Here is a 16,828-nt window from a genome sequence, read left to right as displayed (position 1 = left end):
CCATCTTTTGGTAAGAACATTGCACTTTCATTTAGGACACTGTTCAACTTGCACATATATATCTTACCTAATAATAGACAAACATGTAAACTGACCATACCTTCACTATGCTAACCAGCCAATCAGGAGAGTATGCAAATTAACCCAACAAAGATGGCGGTTAATTTGCATATGTAGGCTCCAAGTGGTGGAGCGAAGCCTGACGGCCTCAGGGCCAGAGCAGCAAAGCCTGATGGCCCCGTGGCCGGAGCAGTGAAGCCTAATGGCTCCCGGGGTCAGCTCCGGCCAGAGCCCAGCCAGAGCGAAGGCCTGGGTCCCGGGTGCCAGAGGCAAACCAGTGCCAGCAGCCAAGGGAAGGGAAGGCCTATTGCACGAATCTCTTCGTGCAACAGGCCTCTAGTATATATATAAAAACACAACAATGCTCAAAACAGTGCCGTGTGAATGACCTTGTGAATAGCACAGTAGTTGTACTATGTTACTGTGTGAATGACTTTTTACCAGTTATGGGTACTGCCAGAGCCCTGAACGGCACCAAATTACGTCTCACACAAAGCCATTCTGTTCTTCTCTTTCTTGAAGGAATCACCAGCTTATTGGTGCAAGAAACAAAAAGGGAGGAGCTGTTGGTTTGGAAAGAAAAGCTTCACCCATGGAGGTTTTGAATGAGTCCAATTTTTTTTGCCAGGTAATGTTTCTTTGAATATTTTAAAGGCAACGGTAACATTTTTAAAGAAAATTCAACATGTGATTGTCTCCTGAGGAGATGGAACATTAGAACAAAACCTCTGCTTACCTGGTTAAAGGTTTTCTTTTCTTTGTATGTTTCCCGACTGCCTCTTCTTTTCAGGGAACTCTGAAATAGATCCAAGCGACATTCTGTTAAGGAGGGGTCACGGGGGGCACCTTCCCTGGGTGGGCACCATCCCCACTGGTCGGGGACACAAGGACAGGGCTCTTTCTCCCCACTGAAATCAAGAAACCATTTAGAGTCAACATTTCAATCCAGTAAATAGGTTGGTGAGGTCTTTGAATTCTAAAAGGCTTCAAATCCTAATTATTATATTTCAGGTATTCCTCAATTATTCAGTTTCATGAAAAAGGAAGGTAACTTAGGTAATTTGTACTAGTGGAGGGGAGACAAGAGGAGGAAAAGGTAGGAAGTTTTGGAAATAGATATATAATATGTCTGGGGCTGCCTTATTTCCTAATTATGTTTTGTTTGGACTAATATCAAAATTATTTGATGTTTCCTGAATGCCTAAAAGTACATGGTCAGATAAAAAAAAAAAAAGTGGGAGAGAGAGAGAGAGAGAGGGTGGCTCTTGTTTTGGGAGAAAACCTAATCTAGATCGCAACGTTCTCCATGAACAAGCCCCAATTCATGATTAAACCTACATCTTTTTTTTTTTTTTTAATATATTTTATTGATTTTTTACAGAGAGGAAGGGAGAGGGATAGAGAGTTAGAAACATCGATGAGAGAGAAACATCGATCAGCTGCCTCCTGCACATCTCCTACTGGAGATGTGCCCGCAACCCAGGTACATGCCCTTGACCGGAATCGAACCCAGGACCCCTCAGTCCGCAGGCTGACGCTCTATCCACCGAGCCAAACCGGTTTCGGCAAAACCTACATCTTAAAGATCTAAGAGAGTTCCTAATATATTCATTTGTGATGTGGCCTTGGCCACAAGTCAGTGTCCTTCAGTGGACTGGGTCTTGCCTACTGTTACATACATTGCAGTGCACCTTTGCCTGCTATAGGCAAGAATTGTGTCTGAAATATAAACACAGGTATAAATACAAGGGGGTGGGGTCTGAAATGGAATAACAGGGAGGCAGACAGTTTTTGCTCAGTAAAGTATGAAGAAAGAACTACCGGGAAGAAGAGTGAGAAGAGGAATTTGAGACCTGAAAGCATTCCTGTAATCCTGAGAAAGGTGGAAGAAAGCGGCTTGGAAAGTTCAGATTGCTGGCTGTCACTCAGACCTTGGCAAACTTGTGAATGAGAGGACATTCTTGCTGGGGGCCACCCCCTCCCCTCGGCAGCTTCACCCCGACTGAGGCAAGCACCTGGCTCCTCTGGGAACGCCTCTGAAGGTGGGTGGGCTCAGAGTCCTCTCTGCCTCATTCCTTTGCCGCAGCCCACATACCCAAGCAGCTGGGAAAGGAGGCTCTGATACACGTCACTCACATAACTGTCAGCCTTAAGTTAATTAACTCAGCTCTGTTTACATTTTAAGTGTCTCATTCACAGAAGACTAGGCCATGCCATTTATTGGATGAATTTTAGGGTTAAGAAACAAAATTCTAGCCCTAGCTGGTCTGGCTCAGTGGATAGAGCACTGGCCTGTGTTCTGAAGGGTCCTGGGTTCCATTCCAGTCAAGGGCACATGCCTGGGTTGCAGGCTCAATCCCCAGTTGGGGGTGTGCAGGAGGCAGCCAATCAATGATTCTCTATCATCATTGATGTTTCTATCTCTCTTCCCTCTCACTTGCTCTCTAAAATCAATTTCATATATATATATGAAACAAAATTCTAGTTTCCCTGAACCTTTAGGAGGCCTGGGTCAGGTGGGGTGTGTGTGTGTGTGTGTGTGTGTGTGTAATTGAGTGAATGGATGAGATGGTTATAGAATCAGCATGTGAGTGGGCGTTCCCTGGTCACCAAGGGTGTGTGTGGGTGTGTGGAAGCTTGTCTCTGGTCCCTGCTGCAGAAGCAGCTTTATTTCCTTTAGGCTTTTTTGTAAAAGCAGCATCACACTACAAAGAAAACCAGTCTCCTCTCACGGGTTAAATGAAGCAAGTCTTAAGTAGGGCTTGAGCTTTCCCTTCTTAATAAGTAGGTTTTCCAGGATTATTCACGCTGTAGTGAAGGAGTTTCTTTGATTTCAATGAGCTGAGTGAGATAAACACTTGACGATTCCCTATAGAAAATATAGGTTACAAACAGCATGTACTTTGTGGCTTCAATTTATAGCTAATAAAATATAAATATATGTATGTGTTATATGCGTTTGTTAGAAAAGTAGCCTATAGAAATTCTATAAAAATGTTAATAGTGATCATCTTCAGGTGACAGAATTACAGGTGATTTTAATTTTTGTTTTTGTGGCTTTTCATAGTCTCCAAATTATCTACAATAAATACTATTTCTTTTGCAAGAAAACGAAACAAAAGTAACCAGGATATGAAAATTTGTACTTTAACGAGGTGAGAGAAAGAGGCTAGCACCCATCTTCCTACGTCGGACTGCAGCGGAGCTTCATCAGAAGTTCTGTGCCAAGTTGTTGGGCTTATTTCCACAATTAGAAATTGTTTTCATTAGCCTGGACCTTGAGGTATCACCTATACATACACAGTTCTTTAAAAGGACCAAGAGGCTCCCTAAGGGTTGGAGAAACTGGCCAGGTGACCTACTGCCCTGCAGGCCCCTGGCATATGGCTCCCTCTCCATGTTCCAAGCAGTGATGAAGCCCCTACCCTGCGTGCAGTCTCCTCCCTGGCTCACCTGCATATTGGCCAAGGAACCCTGGGTATAGAATGATTTGTATGAGCATCATTTTTTAAAAAATATCTATATTTTTTACTGATTTCAGAGAGAGGAAGGGAAAGGGAGAGAAAGATAGAAACATCAATGATGAGATAATCACTGACTGGCTGCCTTCTGCACACCCCCTACTGGGGTCCAAGCCCCCCCCCACCCCCCCCCCACCCCCCCCACCCCCCCCCGCTCACCGCCCTGCAACTTGGGCATGTGCCCTGACCGGGAATTGAACCGTGACCTCCTGGTTCATAGGTTGACGTTCAACCACTGAGCCACAGCAGCCGATCTGTATGAGCATTATTTGTGGCTATCCTCTGGATGACGCAAAGATCCAGTGGGGAGTCTCTTCCAAGAAACAATTAAGGGAAAGGGGGAAATGTAGACTATCAAATAAATGGAACCCAGAATGGGGTGTGCCGGCTGTTTAATCCTACTCTTTCTTTTTAGTCTGGCCAACTGCCAGAAAATCAATTCTAAATTCCTATGAAAAAGGGGGGAAAATTGGATTTGTGAATCCAAATTGAATCCATCCAAGACTGATGCATTTGCTGGGTACTGAATATGATTAAATAAAATATGAAGTTAGGCAATTATTTGGACTTCCATATCAATTCTTAATGTTTCCTATTTTAAGTTAGCCAGTTTCTTCTAAGCAATTTCAGAAAAGCGAACAAGCTCTCATGGCTAAAGTGTCTTCAGAGAGAGGCTTTTGGGGGCTTTAATGTTTTAAATTGGTAATAAAAGGAGGCAAATATGAATTAGAATGCTATACATTACGAGTCTATATGGAAAAGAGGGTATAAGCTGATGATTTTCAAAATTCTTACAGAATCTCATTATTCAGAAAGTAGTCTGGGTTTTTGGGGGGCTGATTTATATCACACAGTTTCGAAATCAGAATAAGAAAATGATAGTTCATAGGTCTTCTTCCTTTTAGGAGGAAGTTACCAAGATTCTTCTACCCATATTGAAGTTCTCATTTGGGTGATACAGGATGTAAAGAGTAAAAACTATTAGCTTCCCCTTCAGCTAGAAGCACCAGGTCTTGGCTGGAAGATGCCTCCTGCCCTTTCCTCCTCTTCACTTGCTCTGAAACAGTTCTCAGGGAGACTGGTTCCCTTCCCGCCATGGAATCACATAGCATCCCCCCCGAAACCAGCTGCACCAGTTACACTGCAGGGCCCAATACAGGTAAACCCCCTCTAATTCCATGGAAAACCCTCCATGGCCATAAAGGGAAGGGAACCCGCCCTAGCTGGTTTGGCTCAGAGAATAGAGCATCAGCCTGCAGACTGAAGGGTCCTGGGTTTGATTACAGTCAAGGGCACATGCCCAGGTTGCGGGCTTGGTCCCAGTAGGGGGCGTGCAGGAGACAGCCGATCAATGATTCTCTCTCATCACTGATGTTTCTATCTGTCTCTCCCTCTCCCTTCTTCTCTGAAATCGATAAAAAAAATATACATATATTTTTTAAATGGAAGAGAACCCTCGCTCTGGCCCTGTTTGGGAGGGTAATGTGGTATTATCACCTACCATTTGTTGGGCACTTACGTGTGCCAGGCACAATGCTAAACTCTTTCTTGACACAACTAACCTAATTTAATTCTCACGAGACCCTGCGAGGCATATATTATTATCACTAACAGATAAGAAAACACAGCAGACATTAGATAGTGTTTCAAAGTGCCCCAGTCTGGGAGATGGGGCACCAACCTGTCCCCGACTCCAGCTCTCGCTCCTGGTCACAGCCTCCAACCTCAGAGCTGCCTCCAAGCCTTCCACCGCCCAGTTTCCTTATTTGGGCTGTTTTTCTTTTTGTTTTCTCAAGGTTTCTAAGCCCCAAATTGCTGAGTTTTCTCATCCAAAGAGTCTCTCCTTTCTTTAGAGAAAAAGCACAAAGAGCTATTCTAGGAATGGTTGCAAATTGCTCTGCTCACAAGATACCTCATGGCCGTGAAGTGCTTGTTGGCACTCTGATTATTTCTGAAAGGTCTGAGCTGCAGACAGCAGAAGTCCTTATTTGGAAAAGATATAAAACTATTAGCAGAGACGAAATACCACAAAGCAAATGAGGAGACGTGGAGGAAAATGATATTGAGACACCTCGGCTGAAGAAGGCCACAGCCACACCGTCCAGGCCAGGAGGCCCACCTGGAACAGACCAGACTGCATACCCAGCCTGTCAGGCGGCACCTTCTCCTGGGAAAGAACATGATGATAAAACATGACAGGTCGCTGCACATTTGCTTTTCTTGGCTCAGTTTCAACCTTAGAGACATATATCTTGAGGCCTAGTGATTGGAAAATTGCTGGCTAAAACATGCTACAACACAGTAACCTCAACCAAACATGGTAAAATAAGTGAAATGGAAGATGATAAAGTAAAGCTGTAGGTTAAACTTCGTATGAAAAAAAAAAAAAAAAATCAGGGCCATTGCAAGACCATGATGCTGACTGCACCAAAAAAATGTCCTTTTCCCAAATTGTAGAAAACTCAACTCTTTTTTTTCTTTTTAATCCTCACCTGAGGATATGTTTTTATTGATGTTTTAGAGAGAAAGGAAGCGGGAAGAGAGAGAGAGAAATATTGATGTGAGAGAGAAATCTATTGGTTGCCTCCTGTACACACCCTGACCAGGGATTGAACGCACAACCTAGGTATGTGACCTGACTGGAAATTGAACCTGTGGCCTTTCGGTATATGGGATGACACTGAACCATCCGGCCAGGGCAGGCATCCCAGCTCTTAGTATGCACATCCATGCAGGCACTCAGCAACACCACCAAGCATTATATGAAATACGAAATTGGAACCCACACTTCAGAAGTCTCTATTGACTTACTTAGTAGGTGACAAAAAGTGCAGAAAAGTTGAAAATTGATAGACATGTATGCCATTTGCCTGTCAGAAGTGAAGATAAGGCTTGTATCTTTTTTAAAATAATGTTTCTGGCTCCCACTGGTCTATGGGAAAGAAATATATCAGTCCATCAAGATAGGCAAATTATTTCCTTAATCTAATGAAATAATACAAAAGAGAAGTACTTTGAAAAACAAAGCAAAGCCAAAATACAATATATATGTAAAAGTGTATATATGTTGCCCCCTTTCAGAGAAAATCCATTACTCTTTTTTTTTTTCAGGTGCATGTAATATGAGAAAATACTCAGTACTTTGGTTTGTTTGTTTATATTTCAAACAAAAGAACATCAGGAAAAGTTCTGAATTACTTGTGCGACTATTTCATAATAATCTGCTGTCACACTCCTTAAACCTTCTAATTTAACTTTTCACATTGTTCTAAATAATAGAGTGCACTATCATGCTATTAAAATTTATGTACACATTTGTCAAAACTCAGTAAATCTAAGATCTGCATATTTCAGTATATATAAATCAACTAAAAAAGGTGTACAAAAAAATTAATCTCTAGTTAACAATGTGTATTTAGGGAAAAGTGAATTGGTGTCTAAAATTTATTTTCAATGTATCCAAAAATAAGATGGGTAAGTAGATAGGTGGATGAACAATTGATACAAGATAGATCAAATACAGTAAAATATTAATATAGAATGTAGGTGGTGAGTATACAGGTGTTTGCTACAAAATTCCTTAAGCTTCACTGTATGTGAAAATTGCCATAATGTTGGAAAGAAAACCATTATGCACATATGTTCCTGATTTCACGGAAAACGGTTAATACAATATTGTATAGCCATTAATAATTATGATTACTAAAAACTGGGAAATTTTTACTAAGCAGTAGAATTATGGGTGGCTTCATGTTTTTCTTTATACACTTTTTGTATTTCTCCCAAATTATCAAAATTAATATATTATATTTTCAGATCAAGGACGATGTTATGTTTTAAGGACAACAGAACTGGCTCATAATGCAAATGTCCCCACTAAACCTAATACTGTGTTGCCTTTTCCTGGCCTCCTCTGGAAGCGATGGACAAGACTGACAGACAAGACTGATTGTGTGGCCTCCAGAGAGACAGAAAATAACAGGAAATTAAACTGGAGGATTAGCCCCCCGGCAGGATTAGCTCTGTGCTGCTGGGGATCATCAAATATATCTTCCAACAGAGGACAAAGAAGGGCCTAATGCTCATTTGGGGACAGCAAGTGGATCTGAGATTCTAATCACCCTCCGGGCTAATGGCTTCCTCTCGAAGACTCTCCCCCACCAGGCGGAGACCAACCTGCTGACCCATGTCTGCTGAGGAGCCCTGTTATCTGAGCCACTGCTCAGCTCCATTCATCATCCACCGAAACACTCTGAAATCTCAAAAGCGTCCCTGGTTAGTATTCTGCATAAAGCCATTCCTGCCCCTTGTGTAAATCTTCAACAATTCTTCGTGACAACTTGGATTCCCACCTTTAACACCAAGATGCACGCTGAGTGATTTAAGGGGCGTGTGGGGATGCTCGCCCGTGGTTTCATGGTTCCTATGGAGCAAAAGCTCTCTCAAATGTCCAATGGCCTCCACCACCATTCAGGAAACTGCAGATAATTCAGCTAAGCAAGACCAGTAACTGAGCTGCGGGACAGGGGGCAAGATGCTGCCTGTTCTTGTAGCTGGAGAAACAAACCGCTAGAAGCCAAGAGCGCCTGGGACACTGGTGGGGGCCAGCCAGTGGGCACTGAGAAGCAGACATGCTTCCCGTAGAAGGAAACCTGGCCCAAAAGCACAACACTAGCTGCCCTGGGCTAAGGATGGGCACAGAGCAGAGGGAGGGGCTGCCCTGCCCAGCCTGGCGAGGAAACGCCCGGGCAAGACTTCGGAGCACCATTCAATGCGAGAATGAAAACAGCGCTGCGTTTAGGTGATTAAAAGCTAGGGGGCCATTTTTATCTGTGGTCCTGTCTTCTTTGTTGAGCGCACAGGCTGAGAAGTTTGATGCCCCTAAACCATGCATACATTACTGCTAGCACATTATGTTGATGAGACAACACATCCCAGACAGTGTTTAAAACTACAGTCAGCTGCCCCAGACCGATATGTCCACTGCAGCCCCTCCACAGCCAAAGCAGAGCGACCACCATGAAAGCCCAAGGAGCTCCCCCACCTGCTCCTCTCCCCGAGAGAGTTCCAACAGCTCCTGCCTTGCTGAGGACGGGGCACCGTGGAGCAGGCTTTCCGGACAGAACTGCTGAGGATGAAGTGGGTGTTCCTGTGAGGTGTCACCAAGGCGTGAGCTGCTAATGTGCAGGCTGCAGTGCTCGTCGGGGCACTCTTCCTGTGTGTGAAATCTGCTTTGCGGTGTCAGAGCCACATCAGTCTAGTTTTGTCTTCTAAAATTACACCAAATCTCTAACAGTTTCCCATATGAAATGCTGGTCTGAGAAAATGCAGATGTTGTTAGATCTTAAGTGCAAGCTCTCACAATTTAGAAAGCCTCATCCAGCTATAGAGGGCAAGGGTGCTCTTTACTCAGGTGCATGGCAGCCCTTTCTTAGGAGGGCTCCTCCCCAGGCTGCAGGTAAATCTATTTATGCAATCAAGCTGGACGCTGATGGTTTCAGAGTTGACAGAGTAAAAGGGGCTTAATCAGGAAATCCCTTCTACTTGAAAGCTTTATCCAGCTTCCTCCCCAATGCACCTTCCATGGCCATTTCCCACCAGGACAGATCACTCACTTGTCTCTCACAAGCCCATGTCTACTTCTGAGCCGTCGCCTGTCCAAGGATGAAAGCAGATGTCCCAGGTCCTTCCAACCCCTAGATTCTCTGATTCTACTGTTCAACCAAAAATCCCTGCCGCCCAAAGCGCACTGGGCTTGGGAGGAGTGATGTGTGCCCCGGGGAACTGTGGGAAGAGGGAAGGATACCCCACAAGGTGTGCATGTACAGTGCCTTGCTATTTGCATTTCCCAGGATGGACAGTGGGAATCACGGTCCCTCACTGACCGGGAGCAGACTGAGGCTTGCAAAGGTCCTCGGTGCAGTCAGGGAGACGCGGGGAGGAAGTCCCGCCTCGCCCTGGAGTGTTCTGCCCCTGCAGTGCCGTGATGAGGCCGCAGTGACTCAGAGCTGAGGTGCCTTTGCTTTGCCCGTCTGCCATCTGTTCAGTCATCTCTCACCCCTGGGTTCACCAGAGTGCTGTGCGTGCCCTTGTGTGGCGGCACCGAGTTCTCATCCTTTCCATCCTCCATCCCTTCCACAGGTTCCCAGAAGGAAAGCCGGCAGCCACGCCCCTCCTTCCACCTTACTCAGGTGCATGTGCGTTGCTGCTGCAAACATGTACTTGGGGATGCAAAAGTGCATCGGAGCATTAACTGGTATTCAGAGAAAGAGTCTCTTGGAGGTTTAAATAGCAAATATCCTGCAAATAGGAACATGCCAGTGGCAAGGCTTTTTTCCCTCCCACTGGATGTCCGTGGACTTCCGCTTGCCACACCGCCATGCTTCATGCCTGCACTAGCTTTGGGCCATGTATCTCTGTACTCCGCTATTTTCCTTTGACTCATTTTCGGCATTTTTTTTTCTTTTGCCATCTAGAGGAACAGCACCTGAGATCTCTCAGTGTGGAATGTGCAATCTCAACTGTTTGTTTTTAAAGGTTTCACAGTATGGCTTTGGAGAAACCTTGAAAACTCAAATTAGGCTTTTGGACCAATATCTTCATGAATTTTTCAGCTTCCCAGCAAGCATGTGAAAAGCCTCGTGCATGAAAGGGGAAGGTGGACTAGGAAGAAGGGCATTCATGTCCAAAGCCAAGCACATCGCTCATGGCCTATGACGCTGAGCTCCTTAGTTTCCTTATTTAAATGTGGGACTAATATTAATACCCACTTTATACAAAGGGTTCTTGTAAGGACTCAATGAAGTAATATGCTTAATAATTGACAGCCATAAAAAGCCAACGTTAGTCTGCTAAGCAGTTATAATTCATTCCTTGGTTAATATTTTCAAATGCTATTCATCCGCCCCCTCTTTTTTTTTTTTTACTTGCAAATTGAGAGTAAGAGCCATCATTAATCATTCCAGCTTTTTTCTCTCTCTAGGAAAAAAGACCAATGTTTACAGAAATGTGTTTTCCACTCTGTGTGGGAAATGTGCAGAGTGTAAACTTGCTCATCTGGATGGTTTCTGTATGTTCTTTTCTGCACATGGATAATTTAGAACTCTAAATTCATACCGCAGACCACTCAAAGCCTGCCGGGAAAATATCTCACTATTGTCTGTTACTCATTCACAGATGAAATTTTAACTTCAAAAAAATTCTCTCATATTGAGTGTGATTTCTAGCATTTCAGGGAAATAAGTAGGTCAGATGCTCCACAAAGCAATTAAATATGCCAAGAGCCAATGGCAAAAAAAATGGCCTCACACACAATGTTTAGAATGAGTCAAACTATGAGGAGAAAAACGGTGACATCACATGCCCTCCCCTGATATCAGATCCTGGCAGATCCCAATTATCAAAGGAGAGGCACTTGTCTTTGTGACTGACAAGGTTTTTCTTTAACATATTAACATACAGTGAAGAATAAGGTTGCAGGAGATTGGCTGAATGGAAGGATAAGTAGAAGCATTAAGCAGAGGAAAGGGATATAAAGAGCAAAGAGATTGTGAAACCTCTTCCATACAACAGCTCCTGTCTGGAGTTAGGTGGACACTGAGAAGCACCCAGCATGTGAAATGAGATGCGCTGGAAAGACCTCCTCTCTTTGGTCATGGCATCAGTCAGATGAGCAAATACACAAACTCTCCTCGAGACATAAACCAACACCCAGGTGGAAAAAATGAGAAAAGAGATTATGCACTTTCTAGGCCTTTAGACAAGTCGGACCCACGTATCCTGGGTTGGCCCCAGGTGGGAGCCCCTGCCAGCTGGCCTCCTGTCTGTGCTGGGAAAACTTTTTTTTTTTTCCCCCGTGGTGTGATTCTTTTCTTAGACATTGTTTTCTTCCTTCTTTCTTTCTAACCCCTGATCATTTCTGGGTTATGGTTCTCTGTTTTCTTCCACATGACTGAAAACAGACACAAGGTATTGTCAAAGTCTCCTCCACTCTGGGCAGATATTGCACATTTTGTTAGAAATAGGACAATTAGAATAGCTTAATTGTGAATTAACATTCTAGGGTAGAGATGTCCTTTGCGCATAGCAGGTTATTTCAGGCTGAAGAAGTGTACAGAAGACTCTAGCTACCAAGAATTAAATAAGAATAAAATTGATAAAGAGGAGAAAGGACGCACAGAAACTGGCTGTAAAGCAGGACGGAAGCTGCCGCTGTGAGAAGGGGCAGGATGTGCACACCCCACCTCACCTCCTGTGTCACCCCCTCTTCTCACGTTTCTCTCCTACTCCCCTGTCTCCCACAGAGCCTCAGGTGCCTGTAACCCACAGAGGGGGTCCCACCGATCCTTCTACCACTCCCTGTACCCCATCTGCAGATACTTTCTCATTCCTTCATCTCAGCTGCTACAGACATCTCCATCTCTGGGGTTTGGAAGGGCAGGTGGGGGTAGTGGGGGTGGGGGATGTCCTGTAACCCCCCTCAGTTGTCCTCAAGAAGGGCAGCCATGTGGTTTCTATCAACTCTTCTCTCCTCACTCCACACTGCAACATGCCATCCCTTACACATAACCTTTTGTATTTGTCCCTTTTTCTCTCCTGCATTCAAGGGAAACTTGATCACCTTGATCATTCTGTTGGAAGGCTCCTTGGTGGTGATGCCCACCCTCTTCAATAGATGCTGAACTATTCAGTGATGTTTTCTTCATGGGGGATCCACAGAGACATCTCCATCTCAGTTACGTCACTGTGCCTTTGCCAGGTGGTTACCTCTGGCTTATGGACCATGTATTTTGTGTTTGCAGAGTCTATAGCAGTGATGGAGAACCTTTTGAGCTCGGCATGTCAGCATTTTGAAAAACCCTAACTTAACTCTGGTGCCGTGTCACATATAGAAATTTTTTTATCTTTGCAACCATAGTAAAACAAAGATTTATATTTTTGATATTTATTTTATATATTTAAATGCCATTTAACAAAGAAAAATTAACCAAAAAAATGAGTTCGCGTGTCACCTCTGACACGCGTGCCATAGGTTCGCCATCACTGGTCTATAGGCATGTGGTGGCTTTAGCTACCGAGACTACACAAGACAGCTTCAGGAGCATGTGGGTGCCATTCACCCATGGGCTTTGACACCTTCTCTCTGGAAATCTAATCTACAGAAAAATACCTTTTAAAAACACTAATTATTGGAGACTCAAATGGATACCTGCAGCAGAGCATTATTTACAACAGGCAAAAAGGTAGAGACAGTCCAAGTCTCTTATCCATTTGACAGATGAATGGATAAGCAAAATATGGCATAAACACTCAATGGAATACTATTCAGCCATTAAAAGGAAGGAAAATCTGATACATGGATGAACCTTGAAAACATAAAACTAGGTGAAATAAGCCAGGTGAAAATAAAAGATAAATATTTTATGATTCTATTTATATGAGATCCCTGGATTAGGCAAATTCATAGAGGCAGAAAGTAGAATAGAGGTTACTAGGGGCTAGGGGGTGGAAGAGTTACTGTTTAATGGATGTAGAGTTTCTGTTTGGGATGATGAAAAAGTTCTGGAAATAGATAGTGGTGATGGTTGCACAACACTGTGAGCGTAACCAATGCCACTGAATTATATGCTTAAAAAGGATTAAAATGGTAAATTTTAGGTTATGTATATTTCACCATAATAAAATAATCAACCATATCCAAAATAGTCTATTTTAAGAGCCATAACAAAGCACCCCAAACAAAATTCTATGGACCGCTATGGCTTATATTCTGGGTGTCACCATAAGATCCCATGATTTATGTCACTTTCCATGTGTACAATATTATACATTCTTTCTCTCCTTTTATGGCCAAAAAGCTAAGATTATCAAGTACTGTTTTTAATCTGTAAAATACACATTCAGATAGATTCAAACTGTTTATAAATGTTTTGAAGGCAGCTTTTAAACAGTGACCAAAGCTTTAGCAAGTTTTTTTCTCCAAAGGCCTTACATTTTTTAAACAATGGCACACATTTTAAAATTTTATTTTATTATACCTCTAAAGGTAGGTTTTCTCTTCTACTGATGTTTCAGGTCAGTATATTTTAATCAACTATTACATGCATGGTTTCTTTATAAGAAGTAAATAATTTCTCTCAGTGATCATAACTTATTTGTAGGGAAAAAATTAATTTATCAGAAAATACTAGTGGGAGAAATTTTCATGTTTTTCATAGAGGTGCAAAATTTTAAAACTTGTTGGAAGCAATGCAGGAATGCCTTCTACATTATTTTATATTTTCTTTTTGTACAAACATACAAATACATTGAAGTATCGGAAGGAAAAGAGTGAATGAAAGGAGTAAAGGAAGATGTAAAGAATAGAGATAAGACAAGAGGGAAGTAAAAAATAAAAAGTTCCAAGCCTTAGATATAGCTCCAGCTGACCATCTACCTTGGCCTCTGTGTCAGCTGAGAAACCAAGATCATAACACTTGCTTTCTGATGGGTTAGGAGGGCAAATGAGATGAAATGACCATACGCCCACCAAAGGATCACGGTCAAAAACGTCAGGTGAGTCCGCAAACACACTGCTTGCATTTTGCATCTAATAGCTTGCTCCATTATAAGCAAACATTTTATATTTAAGACCTTTTCTCCTCAAAACCTCTGTGAGATATTATTGTTCTCATTTCATATTGGAGGGAACAGGCTCCGAGAAAGTAACTTGTCCATCACCACAGGCAGGATTTGAACCCAGTCTCTCCCTTCGTAGCCTGAATTTCTCCACCACGCCGTGCTGTCTCAGACGAGGGATTTTGGGAGAAACCAGATCAGACCAATGGTTGGCCGCTCACCTCCCTGCTGACTGTTCTCCCATTCCAGATGGACCAGTGAGATTAGCCTACATCCCAGGAAAGTATGCAACAAGGAACAGTAATGTGCCTTTGGCATTTTGGGGGTCCCGAAAGGGGCAAAAAGCATCTGTTGTCCTGCTAAAGTCACTTCACATTTATCCATCTTTTATAATGTAAGAAAGGACTCCACCCCACAAACGTACCTTCGAGGTGGCGCACACCCAGTCCTCTAGGACTCTGAGCCCAGCCCTTCAGGGCCCCAGGAGAAACCTGGGATCCCCAAACACGTCACTGTGCTCTCAGTCAGGACACCCACAGCTCACTGACGTGTCTCCCATTCTACCCTCTTCAAGCCTGAGACCTCAGAGACCCAGGCCTCGTGTTGTCTGGGTTGCTGGGAAACTCAGAAAACCTATTATAATAACAGTTTATCATTTATGAACCTTTACACTCTTCTCTAGAAATATATGCCAATTACATGCTTCTCTAAAAGTCTGGGCTTGAGAGAACAATTTCCTTTAACAAGGGCCTCATTATGATGCTCCGCTTTTTAAACATCTTTTCTTTGCAGGAGATTGTTTTTATAGTGTTTGTGACGAATGAGAACCTCTTCAACTCCCTTATTAGAAAGTTCTCAGAGGGTCCTTGCGGGGAAGCAGCCTCACAGTGAAGTGAAAACAGAAAGAAACCTTTCTCCTGTGTATCCCCTGCTGTCTGGGAGGAACGGTCACTCTCCAACCTCCAGGAGCCGATGTTTCAGCAGCCTGGAGATCAGCAGTGTCTTTTCAGAATCCCTCCTGAACATGGCTCCTGTTTGCGGCTGGGGACTAGCAAGGGCGAGGATGGATAACAGTATTGAGCTCCAGGAAGAATAGTAAAAACATGCTACCGTTTTCTTCTGCCTTAAGAAGCAGTATTTACTTTTGGACCTTGAGCCATACAGATGCACTGATAGAAAGGTATGCTCGATGGCCTGTCAGGCACTATCGATGACTTTAAAAGCTCAATGTGTGTGTGTGTGTGTGATCTGCTGCTTAGGCCTATCCCCTCAAAGGCCATTTTCCTCCAAAAGTGATCCCAAATGCAGAATTCAGCAACAATAACAACTTCCCTCCCCCGAAGCAGTCTCCCATCCCTTTCTGTCAGTGTATCCATCTGTTCCTCTGCTATCCTGGACTGACAATCTGGAGGAGGTATTTCAACTGTGTTTTACTCTCTAATAAGTGGAGGGGAAAGAGGAAGGGTCTTGGAGAGAAATCTGCAATGTTGTTATTGCCAGACTTCTTCATCTCTATTCTGAAAACCCTGCGTCTGCTTTCCCCGGGTATCAGCACAATTTGCAGTAAGAGTTTTTGCCTCCTTGTTATCATTATCTGTCTATTGTCTGATCACAAACATGTGATAACCAAGAATTCTCAGTTCCCTGAGGTCCCTGGCCCGTGGGATGAGAGCATGCCTAAATATGTGATCAGCATTAACAATTCTCAGCACAAAGTGACACAATCACAGCTCACACGAGACCAGACTCTTACAGATTTATCAAGTCATAAGCTTAACTAGTCCTAAGGCCAAGGTGCCAAGCTCGTCACAGATCAGATTAACCAACCTGAAAAATTTACCCACTGCCTTTCTTGATTTCAAATCCTATGGATTAAGGAAAAGCCAGGTGACAGGCACTGCTTTAATCTACAGAAGAAATTATCTCTACCCAGGAAATGGGAAGTGAGTCACGGTTAGATAGCCGGAAAATCTCTCTGGTGACGTCTGGCGTAATTCCTCAGGGAGGATTAGCAGAGGCTGCTACCATCTAGTTCGTGAGTCATTATTGGAAGCACTTCCTTTTATCTTTCTTGGCTAAAAAGCTGACAAACCAGCCTTTAAAACCTTATCTAGCCAAATCCAGTTACAAAACCAGCTGAAGGGAAAATATCTGTATCAAAAGAACGTGCACGTTTTATTAATACCAACAATAAAAAGACAATGATAGTCTTCAATATCGTAAAAAATATTGCTTTTAAAGAACTATAAACCTTTACCAGACCACTTCTATTAGAAGAGAATATTCCTCAAAATCCAAATGACCTCCTTTTCCTATGCACATCTCTCCAAACATATCTCTGTGCTTGTATAGAAGTGCTTCTGCAGTGTCACCGGGTTAGATGTGGGGGTACAACTCTCTCCTGTTACACAGCCCCTGTGACTTCCATGGGCCATCAGACTCACACTTGACATGTTCACAGATCTCCTTGCTCCCTGGCCTTCTGAGATTTGTTACTGACCAGCATTTCACGGAAACCACCCGCTACAGAGTCTGACGGGGGTTTTCTTGGTCACCAGGACACACATCTTTAGTTTCTACAGGGACTGTTTGCTGATCGGGCATCCTCAGGAAAAAGAGGGGTTCCACAT

General features: G+C 43.4%; 1 protein-coding gene across 7 annotated transcripts in view; it reads right to left on the bottom strand.

Moving 5' to 3' along the window:
- The window catches only part of MTCL1 (microtubule crosslinking factor 1), a 124,544-nt gene that overhangs the window by 57,396 nt on the left and 50,320 nt on the right, over window positions 1–16,828 (bottom strand). For all 7 annotated transcript variants that reach the window (XR_011472181.1, XR_011472182.1, XM_070420647.1 and 4 more), the window contains exon 4: window positions 797–856. Coding sequence is in view for 5 of the 7 variants with exons in the window: in XM_070420647.1 (XP_070276748.1) it covers window positions 797–856 (60 nt within the window). In the remaining 2 variants the exon portion in view is untranslated. The remainder of the gene's footprint in view (window positions 1–796; window positions 857–16,828) is intronic.

This window comes from Myotis yumanensis, unplaced genomic scaffold (assembly GCF_028538775.1).
Source record: "Myotis yumanensis isolate MYYU_CA2020_CCGP unplaced genomic scaffold, mMyoYum1.0.hap1 SCAF_7, whole genome shotgun sequence".
Taxonomy (NCBI): domain Eukaryota; kingdom Metazoa; phylum Chordata; class Mammalia; order Chiroptera; family Vespertilionidae; genus Myotis; species Myotis yumanensis.
Note: the sequence above shows the minus strand (reverse complement) of the source record. Positions and strands in the feature narration are given on the sequence as shown.